Raw genomic sequence first — 25,880 nt, forward strand, 5'->3', positions numbered from 1 at the left:
CCCTATGAGCTAACAGTTACGATACCCGTTTTAGAGTTAGGAAAACCAAGGCTCAGAGAGGTCAAAGATTTGTCAAGGGACAATGGCAGCAAAGAGAAGACTTGAATTCAGGACATCATGACCCCAAATTCTAGGCTTTGACCTGCCACCCTGCATGTTGTCTCTATGGCTGTCACAGCTCCCCTTGTTTGAAATGACTATTTCACCCTTCGGTACTTTCAGAGCACTTTTTCCCTGCATATGTCACTTCCTACCTCACAGTATAGAGTTTTCATCCCCATGGTTCTTATGCTCCTGGACAGCAGACCCTGTGTTCTGCACACCACTAATGATAGAAAGTAGGGTTTTCCTCAGTTCTTTGGAGTTTCCTTCCTAGAGGAAGTGCTCCTGAAAATGCAAAGTGGTCACCAAGTTGGTTTTGCTTCAGCTAAGCTGCAATTACCACCACGACCACAACCACCACCACTTGCTTCACCTTCGGCCAGGTGAAGTCACATGACTAGTTTTCACTAATAGAATCTGAGTGGAAGGAAAATGAGTCCACTCCAGGCTGAGGCATTACACGTAGCTTTCCTTAAGTTCTTTTTCCTGCCACATGCCTGGATTCAGAGGATCTATTGAGGTTGCTTAGGCCCAAGAAGATAGTAGAGACACTTGGTGGAAGAGTAACTATTGGCAATGGCAGCTCTGAAGAGGGCAAATAACAAATCCACTGCATTAAGCCACTGAGACTGGAATCATTTGTTACAGCAACTGGCCTTCCCTTCCAGATACATCTTTGCTTATCCAAAGTCTCCTATTCAGTTCTTTTAGTTAACAAGTACTCTTTTACAATACAGATGCTTCCAAACAAATTAGGGCTACAAGGGATTCTTATTTCAGTGTGCAAGAAAAAATTTTAACTTTGAAAAAAGGAAGATGATACTGAACATTTCTTTTAATGGACTGTTGAAGTCTCTGAGAACTATCTGATTCCTTGTAGGGCTCTGAGTCACCTTTGGACTCAATTTTTTAACTTGTAGATAACTGACAGCGATACAAATAGTTCTTCTCCAGACAAGCAAATTGCAGAAACAGCCTTCATCCCTTAGAAAAACTTAGTCATAGATCCATTTGTCAATTTACTTTAAAGTCCTTTTTTTTGGTCTGTTTGTTTTGGTTTAAAAGTTGGAGTTTATTTGACAATTCACAAGTAATTTGCAAATTTTATGGATTAGTTGGAGCCAAATTTGAAACAGTCCTTGATTCCATGTAAATTTGTGATTTTTTGATCTTTCCTTTGATCCAGCTGTGGTATCTGCCTGGTTCCTTTGTTAATTAATGAGCTTTTAAAAGTCTTTGACACATGTTCATTCTATATCTGAGTAAGAATCATAATTAAATCTTCTTTAAAAACATACCTTTTAAACAACTATGAATAACTGATGGTCCCTCAAAAAGTCTTTACACCAAGTTCTTAAAGAAAGAGTGTTTTGATATAGTGAAATGGATTAAGGGAAAACTGAAGACTCTTTGGATCCCAAGGATAGTCCTGCGTGGCCGCCACCCTAGTGATGAAAGCAGAGGTACAAAGTGAGGATGATAAGGATGATGACCAGGGAGAAAGAGGAAGAAAAGCTTGAAAGATTTCACTAAGAACAAACTTTCCCCGCATCATGATTTTTCCCGTGGTTTTCACCTACCTCCTTTTTATTAGTGGATTAAGTAAATGAGTTGTTTTTAGAACTCTCTGTGGTTTCTGAGGCTAGCAACAACTCTTCACCTTAGCTCTGTGTACATGACCTCCGTCATCAGTCTGCATCCCACCTGGTAGGGTTCAGAAGCCCAAGGCTGTGATCCTATGGGATGCACAATACTTAATCAAGCTTGCGATAAACAAACCTAGGTGGAACTCCTGGTGCCTGTGGAGGATTTCACATCTAATCTTCTGCCGCTGGAAGCCACTGACATTACTTGGAGTATTTATCCCCAAGGATTCATCAAAGCCATCCTGTTCCAAACAGTTGCTGTCCTCTTTCAAAAGGAGCAGCTTGAAATTCAAATCCCATTATTTCAGAAAGATTTCAGCCCTGCAGGAAAACTTAAGAGGTAGAAAGCGTAAATCAAAATTCTCTCAGCTATGAGCCCTCCTCTGTTTTATCAATAAATTCCTTCCCTGGGTCTTGATAATCTGGATGTTTGTAAAGTTTTCTTTAAAGGATTCTTCACATGAACTGAAACTAGGCATATCTTCGTTGGACACATATTTTTATTTTGTGCCAGATTCTGTGAAAAATAGTCTTTCTGTCTGACAGAAAATCAGGAACGCTCTTAGCTGGAAAAGGAGAATCCTGTGGCTATTAATTCTCAAATGCTGAAATGAAATGAACTGACTGACTTCAACCTCACCTGATCACTAAGCTAAGCTTCGAGGCTTTAGCATCCCCTTTTTATGATCTCAATAGAAAAGGGTAAATTACTGAATTGCTCCATTTTCTGAAATGCAGAAGTTAAGCGAATTCCTTCTCTGATCCAAATTAAGGAAGACAAAACTGGGGAGACTCCAAATATTCCAGATTCTTAACACAGCAGACCTATCTATAACATTTGAATAAGTAATTCAGCTTAAATTAGCATCGTATAACTTCAAATCAAGAGATAAGGACACTGTTTTCACTACTTTCTCAATTCTGTTTTAACATAATTAGAAGCTTCTTAAACATTCTTTGTTTACTTTTCTCTGTATTTTTCAAAGAGGACAATTTATACTCAATTACCTCATTTCTGAAATTTTTTTTCAGTCCTCTCAATATTTCTTGTTTAATTCCCAGAAGAGCCTAAGAGATGTTTTCATATGTTAATAATTCCCAACTGAGCCTACGAGTGCATTCTGATTACAAAGAAATTAGTTCAAAGCCTTCTCTTCAGATATAATGTGCCTTATTAATGTTTTTATTAACTGTTGCTGATGAAGAGATTATTTTCTGGCTTTGCTCCAAGAATCCTTTTTTAGCCCTCAAAAGGAAAAATGACTGCTGAATTTGCACATAAGAAATTCATTTCTAATGAATGAAATGTGATTTTTTTCCAATTCTCTAATTCAATACAGTTTAATTATGAAAATACAGATAAGGGAAAGCATTAAGCTTTTGGAAAGCATTAAGTCTATTATCTCACACAGATCATTAAGAAAAATAAAGATGAATAATGTGAAGCTGAGATATTTGGGTTTAGTTCCAGAAGTCTCTTCCTAAATCAACAAGCCCAAATGGGTTTTTTCTTTTTTAATCTTTGATACAAGAACATATTATATTATCTAGGGCCTTTTACAGGGCATTAAAGACATAAAAGGAGAAAATTTTTGTTCAAACCTTAAAGCATTTAAAACACTATATTGTTCAGTCGCCAAGTCATGTCCATCTCTTTGCAACCCCATGAACTGCAGCACGCCAGGCTTCTCTGTCCTTCACTATCTCCTGGAGTTAAAATTTTGTTCCAGCCAGAAAGAAAGTGAAGTCGTTCAGTCGTGTCCAACTCTTTGTGACCCCATGGACTGTGGCCTACCAGGCTCCTCCGTCCATGGGATTTTCCAGGCAAGAATACTGGAGTGGGTTGCCATTTCCTTCTCCAGGAGATCTTTCTGACCCAGGGATTGAACCCAGGTCTCCCGCATTGCAGCAAACGCTTTACTGTCTGAGCCACCAGGGAAGCTCCAGCCAGAAGTTAGATACAAAAGGACAACTCAGCTCTCTGACTTGGGGAAGCAATGATCCAGTGGCAAAGAGAACCAGGTTTAATCAATTTCTCACTCCCATGTAGCTGATGCTATGGCTGTTTTTATTCTTTGGTGGAAGTTATCAAAGGCCTTATCACTATTGAGCCACCTAATTAACTGTTTGGAAAATTTTTAAATGCTTGGTCCCTCTGAGAATGCAATCATCTGATTCTCATCTGATGTAGATTGTAAGGTAATGAAGGTAGCTGGCCCAATATTTTCAAAGTCTGATTATTAAACATGATCACAGAATCACTCCAAGTTCATTCTAAAAAACCATTCTAAAATGTTACATTTCTGGGGCTTCCCTGGCAGTCCAGTAGTTGAGACTCTGTGCTTCCAATGCAGGGGGCACAGCTTCGATCCCCAACTGAGGAAGATTCCACACGCTGCATGGAGTGGCCAAAAAAACTGCTAAATTGCTGCCCACAAGAAAGAAACGATAGTTACTCTAGTTACTCGACACAGTGCAGGTGTTAGCTAATGCTGTGATGGTAATCATTTTGCAGTGTCCAAGTGTATCAAATAAGCATGCTATACAAAATGTTATGTTAGCCGGACCTCAATACTGCTGGAAAAAATAAAACAAACCTTAGATTATGTTATCATATGGATAGCATGCTATCTACCTGAAGTCATGGTAGAATTAGTTCCTCACTGAAGGGTTTGTAAATGTAAAAACTATTTTGAGGTAAGTATAGCGAGAAGCAGAGAAAGTTAGGATCACATGAAGTTCTACCTGTCATGTGATGTTGAAACTTAACCTCAGTTATAAGCAGTATGGAAAACCCTTAGTACCTGATCAGTTATCATTTTTTCCACAAATCCAACTAACTCTGTTGGATTTCCACAAATCCAACTAACTCCCCAAAACTGCTATCCACGAGTTAAATAAGGCACTAGTGTTCGATTGGCAAAGTGCGATAGAGCATTCCCACCCCTCTTCCCAATTGTGCTGGACGGTTTCTGGTCCAGCATGGCTACCAGCTGGAAGAAAAGCCCCTTTCAATCAATCAATCCGAAGCAAAATGAGATAGTGGAGTGGAAATGAGCCCTGCAAAGAACAGCTCGGGGGAGTTTCACAGGGAAGGACTGAGTGGGAGTTAAGCTTGCCAGCAAGGCTTCAGCGAGAGACTGGGGTGCATCCAGACAAAAAAAGGGAGAAAGCTGTCTGAGGAAAGAAGAACAATGGTAGAAAAATGTGGGCCAGGCAAGAGTACTGGGGTGGGTTGGGAAACATCTGATGCATGTTCTAGTGACAGAAATTATAGCCCAACAAAGGCAGAGGTTCCAGATGAGGATGGAAGATAGATCCCAGACAGAGGTCCTTGAATATACCCATAGTATACAAAAGAGACAAATACACTTTTAAGAAATACTTCCTATCCCTAAACTGTTGAATCCCTGAGTTACTTGATGTAAATCTCTGATTTCATATTTTCACATTCAGTCTCTCCTTCACTTCTGCTGCACTGTATTTTTACTTAACACCACCAGTCCTTTGAATTTCAAAAATAGCTCTGGCTTCCTGAGGCCAGCTGGAGAGGTTGGCAGTTCTTTTAGATCACACAGAACCTACTACTACAGTACTGGAGAGACTCAGCTGTGCAAAGGTTAATATTTTAACAAACAAGACTGATTTTCCTTCCTCAACACAAGAACATCCCCAGGGAAGCTTTATGCAGAAGGGAGTTAGCTGCTTTTTTGGGAGTTAGCTGCTTGCTCTGGACAGACAAAATCACACACGGGGGTGGTTGTGGCTGCCACTGAGCTCTCCACTAACTCTAGTCTATGAGTTTTCCTCATTAGTTTGAAACTTAGAGTTGATTTCGGGTGTTCGCCAAACACACCTGCCAAGACGGCCAGAAGTGGGCAGCTGGAAGGAACTCTATTCATATTTATATCTTTAACCTATTTATAACCTACCTCACGCTCAAAAGATTTATGGCTTCTAACAAATACCTAAAATATAATAGGATAAAAATACATAAATGGAAAATTTAGGAAATAAATGCATTTAAAACCTAAAATCCTGAGTTTGTCAAATGTTTCACCAAGGGCACAGGGAAAGATTATCTCCCTGCATGAATGCGCGTGTGCTAAGTCACTTCAGTTGTGTCTGACTCTTTGGGACCCTATGAACTGTAGCCTGCCAGACGCCTCTGTCCATGGGATTCTCCAGGCAAGTATACAGGAGTGGGTTGCCATGCCCTCCCCCAGGGGATCTTCCCAACCCAGGGATCGAACCTGCATCGCCTGAGTTGGCAGCAGGGTTCTTTACCACTAGCACCACCTGGGAAGCCCCTTTCTCCCTATAGGTCCCCAACTACTCCTATTCTTCGAGTAACTCAATAACTCAAATGGAAAAACCTATGAGGAAATGATATCTTTCACTTGGAAGGCATTCTGCTCTGCAGATCTAATATGCCTTAAGCACTCTTTCTCCTGAGTAAGGACAGACAGAGATCACGATCTCTAATTCAAACTTTAGCACCAGTGCGTCTCGCCTAATCCGGAAAAAGGTCTACCTCCAAGTGCTGCTCCTCCTGTCTAGGAAAAGTAATTTAGTTCTTTCCAAAGAGTGAATGGTATTACTCTCAAAGTCAGAAAACTGGGTAACCATCTCAGGACAGGAAGGTGCCTACCCATGGAAACTCACATCTGGAGAGGCTCACTCATTTCAGATGCAGGAGTCAGGGTACAAGATGTCCACAGTTCAGATTTAGAAGTCTGTTACGTGACCATGGACTTTCTGGGAAAATTAAACCATGGATATCGACTTTAAGTTTCATCTCTACGTGAGATTAAACACAGAAGAAAAAAAAAAAGCTGTTTTTTTTTTAAGACACAGTAATCCAAGACGAAAAGATTATTACAAGCAAAGTAAATCTTCACTCCTGGGAATTCAATTCATAGAACACTTCTTGAAATCCTCTGTCTCTCTTTACAAACAGAAGCTGCCTCACCCCCAAAAGAACAACCAGAAGACCCAGCCTAGGACAGCTGTGCTCCAGCGGGTAGGACCCAGGTATCAATAATCTGTGTCCCTCTCCAGGTGATTGCAGTGTGCAGCCAAGAGTGACACAGGTGTGCAGCCACTGGTCCAGGGGCTTTAGTCAATCTGCCGCTCACACTGTGCGGGACTAAGGTTTCTTTCTTTCTCCTTCCAGACATATATTTAACCATGTTATCCTGGCAGCTTCCTGAGCAACTTCACAATCCACAGCTTAACATGCTATATGCCAAAATACACTGACATTTGTTGCTGTGAAGGATTGTTTGAAATCTCACACTTCCCACTGTCTTTTACGGAGAATCTTTTTCTTGCTGCCACAGCCCATGTCACACTATATTTAAGTTCGACCTTAGCTACACGTGAAGTGTTTTAAAAGGACAAGAAGGATGAGGAGGAGAAGAGAAGAATGACACAGTTTAGGAAGGGACTGACTTTCTCACAGACAAATGTTCAGTTTCTGTAAGGCCCAACCCCCACACCCTTTTTGCCAATTCAAAATATATTCTCTTTCACATTAAAATCATCCTAAATTACCAGGTAATGAAACTGATACTAATATACAAATGATAACATCTTAATATGGTTAATCTTAATCTTAAAGGTGGTGCTAGTAGTAAAGAATCCGCCTGCCAATGCAAGAGACTCGGGTTTGATCAGGGGATAAAGAAGATCCCCTGGAGAAGGAAATGGCAACTCACTCCAGGATCTTGCCTGGAAAATTCCATGGACAGAGGAACCTGGATGGCTATAGTCAATGGGGTCACAAAGAGTTGGACAAGACTGAGCGACTGAGCACACATACCACATTCCAATGGAAGTAGCCTGGAGACTCATTATCCTATCCAGATAGTAGATGTGCATTTTACTAAGGCCTTCTCAAGACATATAATATTATTTCAATCCAAAGGAAGACTCTTGATATTGAAGGGTAGGCACCATATTAAAACAGGAAGAATGATATAAATTTGGGCTTGCACAAGCACTCCTTAAGTTACACCTCACAGATGGCTGACCACTCAGAGAAACTGCTTGTTGTAAGTGATGATTCAATTCCACCACAGTGGAATTGCTCAGCCACTGGCCTCACATCTATGGTACCACTCTCTGCCTCACTACAATTTATCTCTACATGTCAGCCTCTCTTTCCCTAAAATACAGCACCTACTTAAGTAGGTGCTTTATAAATATCTGGTGAAAAACTAGAAACATGAATGCTCTTCATTTTTCTGCTTTCCACAAACATCTCCATACTGTTAATTGAATATTTACCATGTTTTTTAAAGACCTCCAGAGAAAAATATTCTACTTCCTGAATCAGGAACCCATTCCAATATTAGATGGAGGCTTTTGGAAAAAAAAAGTGAAGACAGCTATAATTCTGCACTTAACTAATTAATGGAATCTGGAAGCCTTATCTATTCAGAAAGTGAAAGTGAGTGAAGTCGCTCAGTCGCATCCGACTCTGCGACCCATGGACTGTAGCCCACCAAGCTCCTCCGTCCATGGGATTCTCCAGGCAAGAATACTGGAGTGGGTTGCCAAACCGTAAAGTGGCCCAAAATGATCTCTTCTTGGAACAATACCATCCGCAGGCCGTCATCCAGAAGTCATGAATATAAAACATATTTAGGGAACTTCCCTGGTGGTCCAGTGGTTAAGAATTCGTCTGCCAATACACAGGACACGGCTTTGATCCCTGGTCCTGACTGTTGCAGAGCAGCTAAGCCCTGTGCACTACAACTACTGAAGCCCACATGCCTAGAGCCCTTGCTCCACAACAACAGAAACCATCGCAGTGAGAAGTCCAAGCACTGAAACAAACAGTAGCCCCAGCTGCCGCAACCAGAGAAGGCCCAAGTGCAGCAATGAATACCCAGAACAATCAAAAATATAAATATATATACATAAAACAGACACAAAAACTCAATGTGCAACTTTTTTTAAAAACTAGATAAATTAAAAAAATTTTAACATATTTAAAATAAATATATTAATTTAATGAGATTGGTCATAGGAGTCTTAGAAGAAACATGGATAAGAATCAGCCACAAGAGAAGTAAACAGAAAAACACAGAAATCATAGATGACAGGTACGGTGACTGACATGCAGCCTCATGGTTCCACCAGTCATGTGATCACATTCCACTTGCCAAAGACTGTCTAGAAACTAGCATGTGACCTAATTTCAACCAGTCATAAGTGAGTATTCTACTGGGGGATTCTTGGAAATGCTTCCTCTCTCCTGAGAAAGAAACACAATAAAAAGACAGTCTTCTTCTTTGAACAATGTCTTGTCTAGGCGTGACACCTGAAACTGCTTCAAGCCATTATAATTGTAAGGAGACCAGCCTGGGACCAAAGTCAGCATCCCAGAAGAGGACAGTGCAGTAAGATGGAACAACTGAGGCACCAATGGCAGCTGAGCTACTCAAGTCAACTGACCCAGAAGCTCTATCTCTGGACTTCTTGTTTTCAGAGAAAATACATCTATTTAAGGTTTCTGCTACCTGTAGCTAAAGGCATCCTAGCAGATATAGAATGCACAAAGTAAAAAATCACCAGATATTAATTACATTGGAAATGTTTAAATGTCAGAACGGATACATTGACTCAACTTCGGCCATATTGATTTTATAGTTTCAAAAGAATAATCATGTGATTTATTACTACAAAAGGATAAGAAGTAGTGTGGGTCACAGTATCTGCCCTCTACAGGTTTCTACCAATAAATCTGAAAATGATCTTGTTAGATCAGAAAAGAAACTGATTCTGCATATGTAAATAAAGAACTTACTCTACACTACAGTCAGTGCACCTCAGCCCTAACATGGAACTTTCGCTCCTGATTCTTTATCCTGACAGCCTACAGTTAAGTCCACAATCACACCTCCCAACAGCAAGATCAAGAAACTGGACTCTTTCCCTCCAAAGCTTTAGAGGCGATGTGTACGTGGCAACAGAAAACAGAAGTGCAAAGAATTAAGCCAGAATCTACTGCTTTGCCTTAGAAAGTAATCTAAGTTTTCTCCTTTTGTTTCTTCACAGGAAATGAAATGATACTCTATTCAAAGAGTGTACATTATTCTTAGCCAATTCCAACTACCCACTTCAATCTGTTCATTTTTAAAGGTGTCTATGGGTTTTAGCACTTGCTTTGGAATACCATTCATATTGTAAAATAGAATGTGATCATCTATAAATAAAACAACCCACTTAAAAGTAGGAATGAATAAGATGGTCAATTAAAGTAAAATTGTTTTAAATTAGATTACTTTTTAGAGGCCTCCATCTTTGCATTTTTAGTGATTCATTAAGAAAAAACTATAGTTAAGTTTACAACACTCACACTCAGCCTACAGCTGCCACGCAGCTCTGCTTTCTAAAATGAAGCTGCTCATGAAATACTTACTGAAATCTGTATTAGTTTCCTATTTCTGCTGTAACAAATTACCACTAAGTTAGGGGCTCAAAACAATACAAACTCATTATCTTATAGTTTTGCAGGTCAAAAGTCTAAAATGGGTCTCGAGGGACTAAAATCAAGGTGCCAGTAGGATTGTGTTCCTTCTAGAAGCTCAAGAAGAGAATTCATCTCTTTGCCTTTTCCAGCTTGTAGAGGCTGCCAGAGTTCCTTGCTTCCGGCCACATCATTCTGACCTCTGCCTCTGTCATCACACCTACTTTTCTGACTCTGACCTGTCTTCTTCCTGCTTATAAGGACACTTGTAAACACACCTGTGTGACCTTTGCAGAAAATCCAGGATAACCGTTCCATCTCAAGATCCTTAACCTAATCATCAGCAAAGCTTTCTGCCAGGTAAGACAACATAAACATAGGTTCCAAAGATTAGGACATAAACATATTTGAAAAAAAGTGCAAGTGTTAGTCGCTCAGTCGTGTCAGACTCTTTGTGACCCTGTGGACTGCAGCCCGCCAGGCTCCTCTGTCCATGAAATTCTCCAGGCAAGAATACTGAAGTGGGTAGTCTTTCCCTTCTCCAGGGGTCTTCCTGACCCAGGGATCAATCCTGGGTCTCCCACTTTGTGGGCAGATTCTTTACTGTCTGAGCCAACTGGGGAGCCATTATTCTTGGTACCACAAAATCCATCACAAACAGGGGAGGGGTCCCTCTTTATCATGTGATCTGAGAGCATTTAGGAAACTATATCAATTAATACTGACCTAGAAGTTGTCAGCGGTTTTGAGTTACTAGTAAATACTCCTGTCCCCCCAAGAAAAAGATGGGGAGCTAATAAAATCTTAGACACAAGCACTACTAACCCAGCCCAGTCTTCCCACAGTAGAAAACTGGAAGGACTTCCTTGTTTGGGTTCCCATGAAAATTAGAATGCTAAAAACATGTTGGCAGATTGAATTTTTCAGGAAAAGAAGTGGCAGCAAAAGGTAAGAGACATCCAGGGAAATGGTAAATTTTATAAAAAGAAAAAATCTGATATAAAACGAAATGTCAAGACTTGGGAAAATCACTTTAAAAAAAAAAGACTGATTAATTGATTTACTTAGTCTATTTATTTTTTGACTGTGGTGGGTCTTTGTTGCTGCACATGGGCTTTCCCTAGTAGCAGCAAGCCAGGGCATCTCTTTCTTGCGTTGTGAGGGTTTCTCATTGCAGTGGCTTCTCTTGTTGAGAAGCACAGGCTCTAGGCACAAAGCCTTCTGTAGCTGCAGCTCATGAGCTCAGTAGTTGTGGCATACAGGCTCAGTTGCTCTGAGACATGTGGGATCTTCCCAGACCAGAGATTGAACCACTCCCTTGCATGGAAAGGCAAATTCTTAACCACTGAAGCACCAAGGAAGTCCAAAATAACAAATCACTAAATCGGTATTACTAATTTAAGAAACTTTTGCCATGCATGGAGGCTGGAATCAGGAGGCAAGACAAGGGGACAATTGGGCTATTCACCCTCTACCTCATGCCCTACACACCTTAAAATATAACTGCTACTAACCAAAAACTGGGGAAAACCCAAATGTTCGTAGATAACATGATGAGCCTATCCATGGAGAAGGCAATGGCACCCCACTCCAGTATTCTTGCCTGGAAAATCCCATGGATGGAGGAGCCTGGTAGGCTGCAGTCCATGGGGTCGCTAAGAGTCGGACATGACTGAGTGATTTCACTTTCACTTTTCACTTTCATGCATTGGAGAAGGAAATGGCAACCCACTCCAGTATTCTTGCCTGGAAAATCCCAGGAATGGGGGAGCCTGAGGGGCTGCTGTCTGTGGGGTCGCACAGAGTCGGACATGACTGAAGCGACTTAGCAGCAGCAGCAGCAGCATATCCATACAGTTGAGTACTACACAGCTATAAAACCAGAACAAATTAGGGACTTCCTTGGTGGTCCAGTGATTGAGAATCCATCTTCCAATGCAGGGAACACAGGTTTGATCCCTGGGTGGGGAACTAAGATTCCACATGCCTCGGGGCAACTAGGCCTACGTGCATGCTGCAACTAGAGAAAAGACTACACATCACAATGAAGAGCTCGCATGCTGCAACTACGACATGATGCTGCCAAATAAATATAAAATTTTTTTAATTTTAAAAAGAGGGAACAAATTACTGATACAGACAATGAAATGGTTGAATCTCAAAATCATTATGCTAAGTGAGAGAAGCTAGACACATAAGAGTATTTATTATATGATTCTATGTATATAAAATTCTAGAAAATGCAACCTAACCTGTAGTAATAAATGTAGATCAGTGGTTACCTGCGATTGAGAGAGGGATGGACTGCATAGGACATGAGGAATAACTGGGGGGACAACGGGGAAGTGATGGAAATTCTGCATTTTCAATGAGATGGAGGCTGTATGGATGTGCACAAGACTCAAATTGCATACTCTGAGTGCAGTTTACTGTATATAGTTTATACCTCAATAAAGTTGATTTCTTAAAAATTTGGTTCCTTTTCAGTGGTAAATTTTTGTTGAGGAACATGGTAAGGCTAGAGCTCAAATGATCATGTTAGCCTTGAACTGTAGCCTCTACAAATCTTTCTAAGATTCACAGCTCCTCCAATTGCTTATCATTATCATAGACAGTATGCCAACTTTCTAAGTGGTGGAAATTGGCTTCCTAGACCACAATCCAGGAATAGAGACCATATGATCTCCCTGCAGTACTTCTCCCTACAGAGAGGGTACAAAACAACCCTCTCTCCAGGAATGGGGTACAGTCTCTGAATATTCACCCAATCTATATTTAAAAGACTGTTCAACTGTCCATGATCCTTTCATGTGATAAATCTACTACCTGAGGAGTCACTTGATGTGTAGATTTTTGTGTTTAACCTCTGTAATAAGTTACATTGGTATTTTGCATTTTATTTCATTCATTTCAACCAGTTGTGGAACTGGTGCATTTCAGGCCTGTTCAGGCCTGAAGAGACCAAATATTTATTCACATGTCCCCAGGTCAGTGTTTGTGTTTGTTTTGTAATACTTTGATAATATTTTGATATACTTATGAGGTTTTAGCAGTTTCATTTGGTATATTTTTAAAGGAATTGCTGCCCAATTACATGCCAAATTTGTTCAGAAAATAATGTAGTAAATATAGCATTGTATGCAACATATACTAATACCGTCTGCCTGCCCAGTGGAGACACATCCTTTATCATCTCCTCTCTTTACCATAAGGACATTCCACAGGAAATCCCAGCTACATTTCAACTACAACCTTTATGCCAACCTAGAGGGTGATAAACCCAGAATAACTTCTCAGTCCCAGTCCTCTTCCCTGAATTCAAGACGCAAAATCTAAGACCCTCCTGGACACCTCACAGGCTCCTCATATTCAACATACCCAAAACTAGCTCACCATCTCCCTAAAATGCCAAGTTCACATTGCTCCCTTTATTCCCGTTTTTCACCAGAGGCATCACTCTCCACCTGTTCACCCAATCTAAAAACCCAGAAATCATCCTCAACTCTCCCTCTATTTTTCCTTAATCCCCCAAATCCATTAGTGCCTACGACAAAAGCTCTCAGGTTGACTCTTTTCCATTCGTCCCACTTCCTCTGCCTTACTTCATGCCCTTTATGTCGCACACAGACATTTCATGATCTCAGAAGTGGCCTTTTTCTCTCTCCCCAATCTCATGCTCCTCCCCTCCTCCTCTACTGCACTATCACCAGAACAGTTTTCATAAAGGACAAGTGAAAACCTCTTGGCAGTCAAAGCTCTTCATGATGCATCCTTGCTTACCTTTCCAGCCTCGTCTGCTGTTACATCTCCTAGAACTTCTTTTTACCCACTTAACAACATTCTTTGCCAGCTCATCTGTATTGCGCTCTTTCATCCCTCCAATGCCTTTGTGTATGTTCTTTCTTCGGTCTCTTTTCCTTGCAAGCTATCTCCTATTTATATAACCTTCAGGAGACAGCTCTGAACTCTCCAAGAGACTCTAGATGGCCTCCTTCTACACTTCTGCTCTGCCCTCCTATAACCTATTTTTATCATAGAATTCACCCACCCTGCACTGAAACCTTTAGAAACGGGCTCTGCTCTAATCAAGAAAAAGCATTGCCTTGTTTTTTTCTGTGTTTCCAACACCTTACAAAGGAACACAGTAGGGGTTCTGCTTTTTGGACAAATTAATTAACCACATCGAAAGGATGGCTCACAAAAAAACTATAAGGGAAGAGAAGATGACGTTAAAGATCCCTTACACATGTTCCCTTAGTTTTAGAGATTATGGAAAGAATTCCTCCTTAGACTGCAAATCTTTAAAGGTTTTACCAACTTCAGTTTGAGCTTTTAAAAAAGCAAGAGAGCTTGTTTTAAACTACTCAACCCCGTGATAAACAGACAATGCGATTTTTCCCCACTCCATACTCATGATAATGCACTGACCCTTTCTCACTGCTAATCTGAAAGGGTTTTCATGGGAGGAGAGGAGGACAATCTTTAAGAAATCATATGTAGTAAGATTCTAAATTGAAAGTTTCAATCAAGGCACCAAGATACACTAGTATGACATTCCAGAGCAAAATCTGAGATCAACATCCAAATCTTCAATGAAATACTCTAAACACTGGTTATATGACTGTTAAATCAAACCTCTGCTGCACTGAAGGTATCCTCAGGCCTTTTAAAGACCAAGAGAGCTTCAGGGAGGAGATTTCTTTGGAGCAAAGGTCACTTCCCTTCAGGTCAAAAGAGTGAGGCCTCAAACAATCACCCAGAGCTAAACAGCATCTCTCCAGAAAAAGTTAAGAGACAGAGGAACAGCCCTGCTAACCAGAAGAGAGCATCAAGGTTGGGGTCAGCCTGCCTCCAGGGAGTCTCTCACCAAAAATCCAGACCATGCCCAAGACAGAGTAAGCTTGGGGTTGTCTGGACACCAAGTGATAAAAAGAGATTATATTTGATGATGAAACTCAACCACAATAATGAGCAGAGACGTATTGGGATGGCTAAAAACTCACCCAAAAGTGAAGGACGAACTTCCCCAGGGAGGAAATTCTAAAAGGAGGGGATGACAAAATACATTTGCTTTCTGAGTCCAGTGCATTCATGCCACTTTGGGCAGCTGACTGGTTACACCCAATTCTGCCCCAGTTGGAAGTCCTCCCAGAGCCAACAGCTGTCCTCCAGCTGGGAAGGAACGATGGAACTCTTTCCAAAAATTAAGGTAACCGTGCTCTTCAGGCAGATGGAGACCGGAACCTAGCTACTGAAGAGCATAAATATAAACATATTGGAGAAAGAAGTGAGAACTACTTCCCAAATGAAACATCCATAAAAAGAAAACCCATTTTGCTCCATAATCAATGCCAGTGAAAGAAAGTCGTCGCCTAAGAAAAGTAAGCTGAGGGGAGGGGGGAAGGAGAGAAACACACATGACTCACCCAGGCCCTGATTCTGCTGCTCCCACTGGACGGCATCTGGCACCTGGAAGGTAACTCCCTCCAGAGAGACCACGTTTTCCTGCTCTAAGCCAGGTTCCTGAGACGTGACGCCAGGGAGCGTGAACCCAGGCAGCTCGGTGTCACCCAAGGCCTCGTCCAGGGAGTCGGCATCTTTATCTTCCTCATCCTCCTCCTCATCTTCTTCCTCTTCATCCTCTTCCTCTTCATCCTCTTCATCCTCATCATCTTCTCCCTCTAGGAAAGAAGCAAGCAAAGGGAACATGAAGAAATACAGGCAGGGCCCACAAATGAATCTTTTGAAATGACCCAAACAGTACAAAGTAAACATGACTGGCCTTTTAAAACATATTTTATCATTAAAGTTGAGCAAGAAGAGCTTTGCGGGACTGCATGCCCACCCTATACCTACAGTTTAAACTTTCAAAACCACAGTTATGTCAGATAATTATCATGCGTCATGTTTATTGGGAGTGAAAGTTCAGGTAATAGGGATTTTGTTAATGTCATATTTATATTTAAAAGGGTGGCAAACATCATCTTCCTGTTTTCTGGAGATCATTATAGATCTGTCTGTTAGAAAGCTCACTGAAATACTAACAGCATTTAAAAGAAGTATTCCAGTCTCTTTCTATCTCATAATACTGAACAAGAGAATTCACTCTGTTGACATAGTTTTCTTTCTGCTCTTCTTCCACATCAGTGAATAGAACTCACAACAATGTTAACTGAGAGGTACATTAATCCACTCCTGCATCTGTTCTCCTTACAGAGGAGGGACCCAAGAAACGGGGAAAGGTCACATGAGCGTTCTCAGTCCAACTCTAAAGGGGATCGGGAAATGACACATTGATCAAGGACAGTCAGAAAAGAAACGTGAGAAAAAATCACTATCATTACCATCATCATAAGAGTTAAGTACATAATGTGTCCATCTGTGATGCTTCAAGAAGTATAGGTTTAAGGAACATAAGATCCCCAATTTCATTTTATTTCACGAATGTTAATTTTCTAGGAATACTCTGAACTCCCATCCACAGTATGAAGGCACCCCTGAAGCCCCCAATAAGGGCCCACAAAATCCACTGAAGGCCTTTTCCTTGGTCTCCCTCTTGGCTCTGAACACAGTGGTGACCGTAACATGGAACTCTCTTTGATGGCTGAAGAGAAGACAGAGGATTAAAGCCACCTAAGAATTTGGAGACTCTCCTTTTTCCAGACAATTTTCTCCTTTTCAGCTATCATTTACAGATTTTCTTAACTTAAAAATATTACTTCTAATCTTTTTCATTCTTATATATCCTTTATCTTCATAGGATTTAATACCTGCCCCTATTCCAAAAATTAAACAATTTATCAAGCACCTAGTTCCAGGCACTAGGACTACCACAATAATGTCTCTGCCTTCATGGAGCTGATATGTCACTCAGGAGACATACAGCAAACAAAGAGATACATAAATAGATATGCAATGTACTGCACTCTGATTAAAACCAGCAAGAAGCCAGAAAATGTCAGGTGCTACTATTTTAGATGGCAGGATCAAGGAAAGTTTTTCTAATAAGGTAAAGTTTGAACAGAGATCATACCAAAATAATGAATTCTTTTGTTTAATTTAGATCATTAAAGATTCCCAGCAGACGAGGATGGGGGAACAGTAAAGGCAAAGCCCTGAGGCATATGTCTGCTTACTGTGTTCAAAGAATGGCAAAGAAGATTGGGCTGAGAGGCAGTGACTGACAGAGAGAATACATGAAACAAGGAAATCAGGGGTAAGCAGCTGCTGCTGCTGCTGCTGCTAAGTTGCTTCAGTCGTGTCCAACCCTGTGCAAAGCCATAGATGGCAGCCCACCAGGTTTCCCCTCCCCCTGGGATTCTCCAGGCAAGAACACTGGAATGGGTTGCCATTTCCTTCTCCAATGCATGAAAGGGAAAAGGGAAAGTGAAGTCGCTCAGTCCTGTCCGACTCTTAGCAACCCCATGGACTGGAGCCGACCAGGCTCCTCTGTCCATGGATTTTCCAGGCAAGAGTACTGGAGTCGGGTGCCACTGCCTTCTCCAGGGGTAAGCAGAGGCCATTTCTAAAACAGATTTGTAAAGAATGACTGGCTACATGGTGGAGAACAGGTTATCTTAGAGCAAGAGACAAAGCAAAGAGACTCATAGGAGGCTACTGCAAAAATCCAGGGAATAGAGGATGATGCTTCGGATGAGGGTGCAGTCCTGCAAAAAGAGAGAGGTGATCAGACCTGAGATGTAATTTGAAGGTGGAGCCCTGCTGATAATTACAATATGGGATGTGAGAAGAAGATCTCACTTGATTAAAAATGAGAACTAAAGAGCCAAAAATGAGAACTAAAGAGCCAAATCAAGAATTTTATGTGAAATATATTAATTGGGAGATGCTTGTGCCTATGATAGCCAAATGGAAATGCTGGAAGTCTAAGGAAGGTCAAAGCTAGAAATAAAAACCTAGGAGTCATCAGCTTGTAAATTATATTTAATTTGACACCGACTGAGATCATCAAGAGAATGAGAGTGGATGAAAGGGAAGTAAGTGGGCCAGCCGAAGCCCTGGACAATCAAACATTTAGAGGTTGGCCAGCAGGGGGAGATCCAGCAAAGGAGACAGAGAAGTGACCGCAGGAGAAAACCAAGACAAGAGAAGAAAACATTTCTGAGTAGGGGGCTGAGTAAGAAACGACGACGGTCCCTCTGGTTTGGACATTTGGGAAGTCATTCATGACCTTGACAAAAGCTGCATTCCTGGAATGGTAGGGACAAAAGTCAGACTGAAGTGCTTCCAAAGTAAACTGGGGAAAAGGAAGCAGATATAGGTAGAGAAAACACAAGAAATTTGGAGAAGAGAATAGGGACATTAGAGGACAGCAGGAGGGAGATATGGGGTCAAGGTTCTGAAAGCAGAAACTGTTAGAATTTGCCTGTAATTGACAAGTAAGATCTGGTAGAAAGCAGGGAACTGATGATGCAGGAGGGAAGAGCAGCAGGAGAAATGTCCTGAGAGATGAGGTGTGATAGAGAAATGATACACATGGACTCTGGAGCCACTTACTACGGCTGAGTGGTTTCAGACAAAGTACTGAATTCTGGTGTGCCTCAGCTCCCTCACTGTAAAACTGGTATGAGTCCTACCACCCAGGGCTGTTGAAAGGATTACATCAGTTAATATATCAGGTACTTAGAACGAAGCCTGGCACATAGTGTCCACCATGTAAGATTGGCTTCTTTGCTATTATGGAGAGGGGAGGAAATGCAGTGCATGGCCAGCTTGGACACATCCACCTCTGCAGGGTCACAGGTGCAGGCGGGTGGCTAGATTTGGGGCAGGGAGCATGTGAAAGCTGTCATATTTCTTTCCCTGGTCAAATACAAAACTGGTGGATGTGGTCAGATTGCCAGGCAACCCTATGAGTCCACGTGAGTCCATCTGTAATGTTACAAATTTAAAGCAAAGCATACTAAGATGATCAGTGTGTTTTTCTTCAGCCACATTACCAAATGGGTGGGTGGAGAAGTGGAGTAGGCAGAGACATTTAACCAGGGCCAAGTTTTGCTAGGAGAGCTCAACTAAGGAAGGAGCAGTAGATTGTGTGTGAAGAGAATGATTATGAAGATGAACCAGAAAAGGATACAGACTCCCAACAACATGATGTGTAATTTCTGGGGATCTAACCTAAAGCATGGTGACTATGATTAACAACACTGTATTATGTACTTGAAAGTTATTAAGATAATAGATCTTAAATAGTATCACCAAACCAAAAAAATGGTAATTACTTGAGAGGATGGAAGTGTAAACTAACCTTACTGCAGTAATAATTTTACAATATATATACATATATGTGTGTAGGTATCAAATCATCACCTTATATATCTTAAACTCATATATGTTATATGTCATTAATATCTCAATAAAGCTGGAGGAGGGAGAAAGATGGGCCAGGGACTTCAGTTAAAGTGAAGCTGAGAAGGAAGGTGGATAGGAAAAAGTAACAGAGTCACTGGATTATGGAGAAAACTATCAGGAATCATTAAGGCTTTTTGACAATTTTACTGATCATCCTACTGTAGACAGAAATTGGTGATGAACTAAAAAGAAAACTTCTCTATTTTTAAACTTTGTAAAATCACTTTTAATTACTTTTCCTCTCCACAAACCTAGAGGGTTGTTCTTGATAGGAAAATCATGACAATATGATTCTGACCCCCTGAGAACGCAAAGGCAAAGCCAGAGCTCTGAGCCCTCGATTTCCAGCTTTTATCACTGAACCATTATCCTCTGACCACCACCAACCACCAAGGATAACTTATACTTGGTCCTCAATGTGTTCAATTAGCTCCTCCTCTTTAAAATACAGAGCTAAAACAAATATCTTATATTAATGTATATATGTGGAATCTAGAAAAATGGTATAGATCGTATTATTTGCAAAGCAGAAACAGAGACACAAACAGAGGGGACACGATATCAAGTAGAAAGGGGTGGGTGGAACGAATTGGGAGACAGAGACTGACACGTACATACACTATGGAAGTGTAGAGTGTTAGTTACACAGTCGTGTCCAACTCTTTGTGACCCCATGTAATATGGCCCACCAGGTTCCTCTGTCTATGAGATTTCTCAGGCAAGAATACTGGAGAGGAAGAGAGTTGCCATTCCCTTCTCCAGGGCATCTTCCCGACCCAGGGATCGAACCCGGGTCTCCAGCATTGCAGGCAGATTCTTTACCGTCTAAGCCACCATGGAAGACAGCATATATACGCTGCTGCTGCTGCTGCTAAGTCACTTCAGTCGTGTCCGAGTCTGTGCAACCCCATAGATGGCAGCCCACCAGGCTCCCTCGTCCCTGGGATTCTCCAGGCAAGAACACTGGAGTGGGCTGCCATTTCCTTCTCCAATGCATGAAAGGGAAAAGGGAAAGTGAAGTTGCTCAGTCGTGTCCGACTCTTAGTGACCACAAGGACTGCAGCCCACCAGGCTCCTCCGTCCATGGGATTTTCCAGGCAAGAGCACTGGAGTGGGGTGCCATTGCCTTCTCCAATATATACACTACACTGTATAAAATAGATAACTAATGAAAACCTACTATATAGCACAGAGAACTCTTCCCGGTCCTCTGTGTTATCCTAAATGGAAAGGAAATCCAAAAAAGATGGGATAAAGGTATACACGTGGCTGATTCACTTTGCTATACAGAAGGAACTGACTTGGCAGTGCAAAGAAACTATACTCTAAAAATAGCCAGCTAACCAGAGCTGGTTAGCTCTTTTTTATTTTATCATTATTATTACTTTTTAATTGGAGTATAGTTTCTTCACATTGCTGTGTCAGTTCCTGCTGTATGACCAAGTGAATCAGCCATACGTACACATGCATGTGTACTAAGTCACTTCAGTCGTGTCTGACTCTTTGCCACCCTATGGACTGTAGCCCATTAAGACCCTCTGTCTGTAGAATTCTCCAGGCAAGAAAACAGGAGTGGGTTGCCATGCCCATCGCCAGGGGATCTTCCCAATCCAGGGATCAAACCTACATCTCTTCTGTCTCCTGCATTGTCAAGCAAGTTCTCGACTACTAGAGCCACCTGGGAAGTCCATGTTGTTGTTCAGTTGCTCAGTCATGTCTGATTCTTTGTGAGTCCATGGAATACTGCACACAAGGATTCCCTGTCCTTCACTATCACCCAGACTTTGCTCAAACTCATGTCCATTGAGTTGGTGATGCTATACAACCATCTCATCCTCTGTCTTCTCCTCCTCTTTTCTTGCCCTCAGTCTTTCCCAGCATCAGGGTCTTTTCCAATGAGTTGGCTCTTTGCATCAGGTAGCCAAACTATTGGAGCTTCAGTTTCAGCATCAATCCTTCCAATGACTATTCAGGGTTGATTTCCTCTAGGATTGACTGGTTTGATCTCCGTGCTTCCAAGGGATTTCAGAAGTCTTCTCCAGCACCACAATTCAAAAGCATCAATTCTTCAGCCCTCAGCCTTCTTTATGGTCCAACTATCACATACATACATGACTACTGGAAAAACCATAGCTTTGACTATAAGGACTTTTATCTGCAAAGTGATGTCTCTGCTTTTAAATATACTGTCTAGGTTTGTCATAGCTTTTCTTCCAAGGAGCAAGCGTCTTTGCATTTCATGGCTGCAGTCACTGCAGTGATTTTAGAGCCCAAGAAACTGAAGTCTGTCACTGTTTCCATTGTTTCCCCATCTATTTGCAATGAAGTGATGGGACTGGATGCCATGATCTTTTTTTTTTTTTTGAATGTTGAGTTTTAAGCCAACTATTTCACTCTCCTCTTTCACTTTCATCGAGACTCTCTAGTTCCTCTTCGCTCTCTGCCATTAGAGTGGTGTCATCTGCATATCTGAGATTATTGATATTTCTCCTGGCAATCTTGATTCCAGCTTATGCTTCATCCAGCCCACAATGTACTCTGCATATAACTTAAATAAGCAGGGTGACAATATACAGCTTTGACGTACTCCTTTCCCAATTTTGAACCAGTCCATCGTTCCATATCCAGTTTTAATTGTTGCTTCTTGATCTGCATACAAGCTTCTCAGGAGGCAGGTAAAATGGTCTGGTATTACCACCTCTTTGAGAATTTTCCACAGTTTGTTGTGATCCACACAGTCAAAAGCTTTAGCATAGCCAATGAAGCAGAAGTAGATTTTTTCTGGAATTCTCTTGCTTTTTCTATGATCCAGTGGATGTTGGTAACTTGATCTCTGGTTCCTCTGCTTTTTTAAAATCCAGCTTATATATCTGGAAGTTCTTGGTTCACAGACTGTTGAAGCCTAGCCTGAAGGATTTTGACCATTACCTTCCTAGCATGTGAAATGAGCACAACTGTATTTGAACATTATTTGGCACTGCCCTTCTTTGGGGCTGCAATGAAAACTGACCTTTACCAGTCCACTGCTGAGTTTGCTGGCATATTGAGTGCACCACTTTAACAGCATCATCTTTTAGCATTTGAAGCAGCTCAGCTGGAATTTCATCACCTCTACTAGCTCTGTTCATAGTAATGCTTCCTAAGGCCCACTTGACTTCATGCTCCAGGATTTGTGGTTCTAGGTGAGTGACTACACTATCATGGTTACCTGGGTCATTTAGTTCAGTTCAGTTCAGTTGGTCAGTTGTGTCTGATTCTTTGCAACCCCATGGACTGCAACACACCAGGCCTTCCTGTCCAACACCAACTCCCGGAGGTTACTCAAACTCATGTCCACTGAGTCAGTGATGTCATCCAACCATCTCATCCTGTCATCCCCTTCTCCTCCTGCCCTCAATCTTTCCTAGCATAAGGGTCTTTTTAAATGAGTCAGTTTGTCGCATCAGGTGGCCAGAATATTGGAGTTTCAGCTTCAGCATCAGTCCTTCCAATGAATATACAGGACTAATTTCCTTTAGGATGGACTTGAGTCCAAGGGACTCTCAAGAGTCTTCTCCAACACCACAGTTCAAAAGCATCAATTCTTCAGTGCTCAGCTTTCCTTATAGCCCAACTCTCACATCCATACATGACTACTGGAAAATCCATAGCTTTGACTAGATGGACCTTTGTTGGCAAAGTAATGCCTCTGCTTTTTAATATGCTGTCTAATTTGGTCATAACCTTTCTTCCAAGGAGCAAGCGTCTTTTAATTTAATGGCTGCAGTCACCAACTGCAGTTATTTTGGAGTCCAGAAAAATAAAGTCTGTTACTGCTTCCATTGCTTCCCCATCTATTTGCCATGAAGTGATGGGACAAGATGCCATGACCTTAGTTTTCTGAATGCTGAGTTCTAAGCCAACTTTTTCACTCTCCTCTTTCGCTTGCATCAAGAGGCTCCTTAGTTCTTCTTCGCTTTCTGCCATAAGGGTGGTGTCATCTGCACAGGGATGCAGATTGCTGCTGTTGCTGCTGCTGCTAAGTCATGTCAGTCATGTCCGACTCTGTGCGACCCCACAGATGGCAGCCCACCAGGTTCCTCCATCCCTGAGATTCTCCAGGCAAGAACACTGGAGTGGGTTGCCATTTCCTTCTCCAATGCATGAAAGTGAAAAGTGAAAGTCAAGTCACTCAGTCGTGTCCGACTCTGTGCGACCCAATGGACTGCAGCCCACCAGGCTCCTCTGTCCATGGGATTTTCCAGGCAAGAGTACTGGAGTGGGTCGCCAGTGCCTTCTCCAAAGGATGCAGGTTAGGGAAAGGGAAAACCATTAGATGATTCAGGTATGACCTAAATCAAATCCCTTATGATTTACAGTGGAAGTGACAAATAGATTCAAGGGATTAGATCTGATAGACAGAGTGCCTGAAGAAATATGGATGGAGGTTCATGACACTGTACAGGAGGCAGGGATCAAGACTGTCCCCAAGAAAAAGAAATGCAAAACGGCAAAAGGGTTATCTGAGGAGGCCTTACAAATACCTGTGAAAAGGAGAGAAGTGAAACGCAAAGGAGAAAAGGAAAGATATACCCATCTGAATGCAGGGTTCCAAAGAATAGAAAGAAGAGATAAGAAAGCCTTCCTCAGCAATCAATGCAATGAAATAAGAGGAAAACAACAGAATGGGAAAGACTAGAGATCTCTTCAAGAAAATTAGAGATACCAAGGGAACATTTCATGCAAAGATAGGCACAATAAAGGACAGAAATGGTATGGACCTAACAGAAGCAGAAGATATTAAGAAGAGGTGGCAAGAATGCACAGAAGAACTGTATAAAATTAAGATCTTCATGACCCAGATAATCATGATGGTGTGATCACTCACCTAGAGCCAGACATCCTGGAATGTAAAGTCAAGTGGGTCTTAGGAAGCATCACTACGAACAAAGCTAGTGGAGGTGATGGAATTCCAGTTGAGCGATTTCAAATCCTGAAAAATGATGCTGTGAAAGTGCTGCACTCAATATGCCAGCAAATTTGGAAAACTCAGCAGTGGCCACAGGACTGGAAAAGGTCAGTTTTCATTCCAATCCTAAAGAAAGGCAATGCCAAAGAATGCTTAAACTACCACACAATTGCACTCATCTCACAGGCTAGCAAAGTAATGCTCAAAATTCTCCAACCCAGGCTTCAACAGTATGTGAACCATGAACTTCCAGGTGTTCAAGCTGGAGAGGAACCAGAGATCAAACCGCCAACATCTGCTGAATCATCAAAAAAGCAAGAGCGTTCCAGGAAAACATCTACTTCTGCTTTATTGACTATGCCAAAGCCTTTGACTGTGTGGATCACAATAAACTGTGGGAAATTCTTAAAGAGATGGGAATACCAGACCACCTGACTTGCCTCTTGAGAAACCTGTATGCAAGTCAGGAAGCAACAGTTAGAACTGGACATGGAACAACAGACTGGTTCCAAATAGGAAAAGGAGTACGTCAAGGCTGTATGTTGTCATCCTGCTTATTTAACTTATATGAAGAGTACATCATGAGAAACACTGGGCTGGAGGAAGCACAAGCTGGAATCAAGATTGTAGCAAGAAATATCAATAACTTCACATCTGGGTTATTACGCCCATACATATACACATATCTCCTCTTTTTTGGATTTCCTTCCCATTTAGGTATAGAGTTAGGTACAGAGTTCTCTGCTATACAGTAGGTTTTCATTCGTTAGAAATGAAAAGAGCTAACTATATGATCCAAGGGGCTTCCCTGGTGACTCAGACGATAAAGAATCTGCCTGCAATGTGAGAGACCCAAGTTCAGTCCCTGGGTTGAGAAGGGAATGGCTACCCACTCGAGTATTCTTGCCTGGAGAATTCTGTGGACAGAAGAGCCTGGTGGACCCCAGTCCACAGGGTCACGAAGAGTCGGACACGACTGAGTGACTAACACTTTCACACAAAAGAAATCCCACTTCTGGGTATATATCCAAAGGAAATGAAACCTTCAACCCAAAGAGATCTTTGCACTTCCAAGTTCACAGCAGCACTATCCACAATAGCTATAGTATGGAAACAACCTAAGCGTCAACCAATGGATGAATGGATAAAGATGTAGTGTATATTTATAAATATTTTTATATATGGGATATTATTTATACTATGCAATTTATATTATACATGCAGGTGTGTGTGTGTGTGTGTGTGTGTATATATATATATATGTATGGAATATTATTTAAGCCTTCAAAAAAAGAGAAATCCTGTCACTGGCAACATGGATAAACCTGGAGAA

The 25,880-nt window shown here is 41.5% G+C and overlaps 1 protein-coding gene across 5 annotated transcripts in view; it reads right to left on the reverse strand.

Moving 5' to 3' along the window:
• ARMH4 (armadillo like helical domain containing 4) overlaps positions 1-25,880 on the reverse strand; it is a 258,708-nt gene that overhangs the window by 74,531 nt on the left and 158,297 nt on the right. For all 5 annotated transcript variants that reach the window (XM_060418098.1, XM_060418099.1, XM_015097095.4 and 2 more), the window contains one exon: positions 15,654-15,908. In XM_060418098.1, the coding sequence (XP_060274081.1) occupies positions 15,654-15,908 (255 nt within the window). The remainder of the gene's footprint in view (positions 1-15,653; positions 15,909-25,880) is intronic.

The sequence above is a fragment of the Ovis aries genome, chromosome 7 (genome assembly GCF_016772045.2).
Source record: "Ovis aries strain OAR_USU_Benz2616 breed Rambouillet chromosome 7, ARS-UI_Ramb_v3.0, whole genome shotgun sequence".
Classification (NCBI taxonomy): domain Eukaryota; kingdom Metazoa; phylum Chordata; class Mammalia; order Artiodactyla; family Bovidae; genus Ovis; species Ovis aries.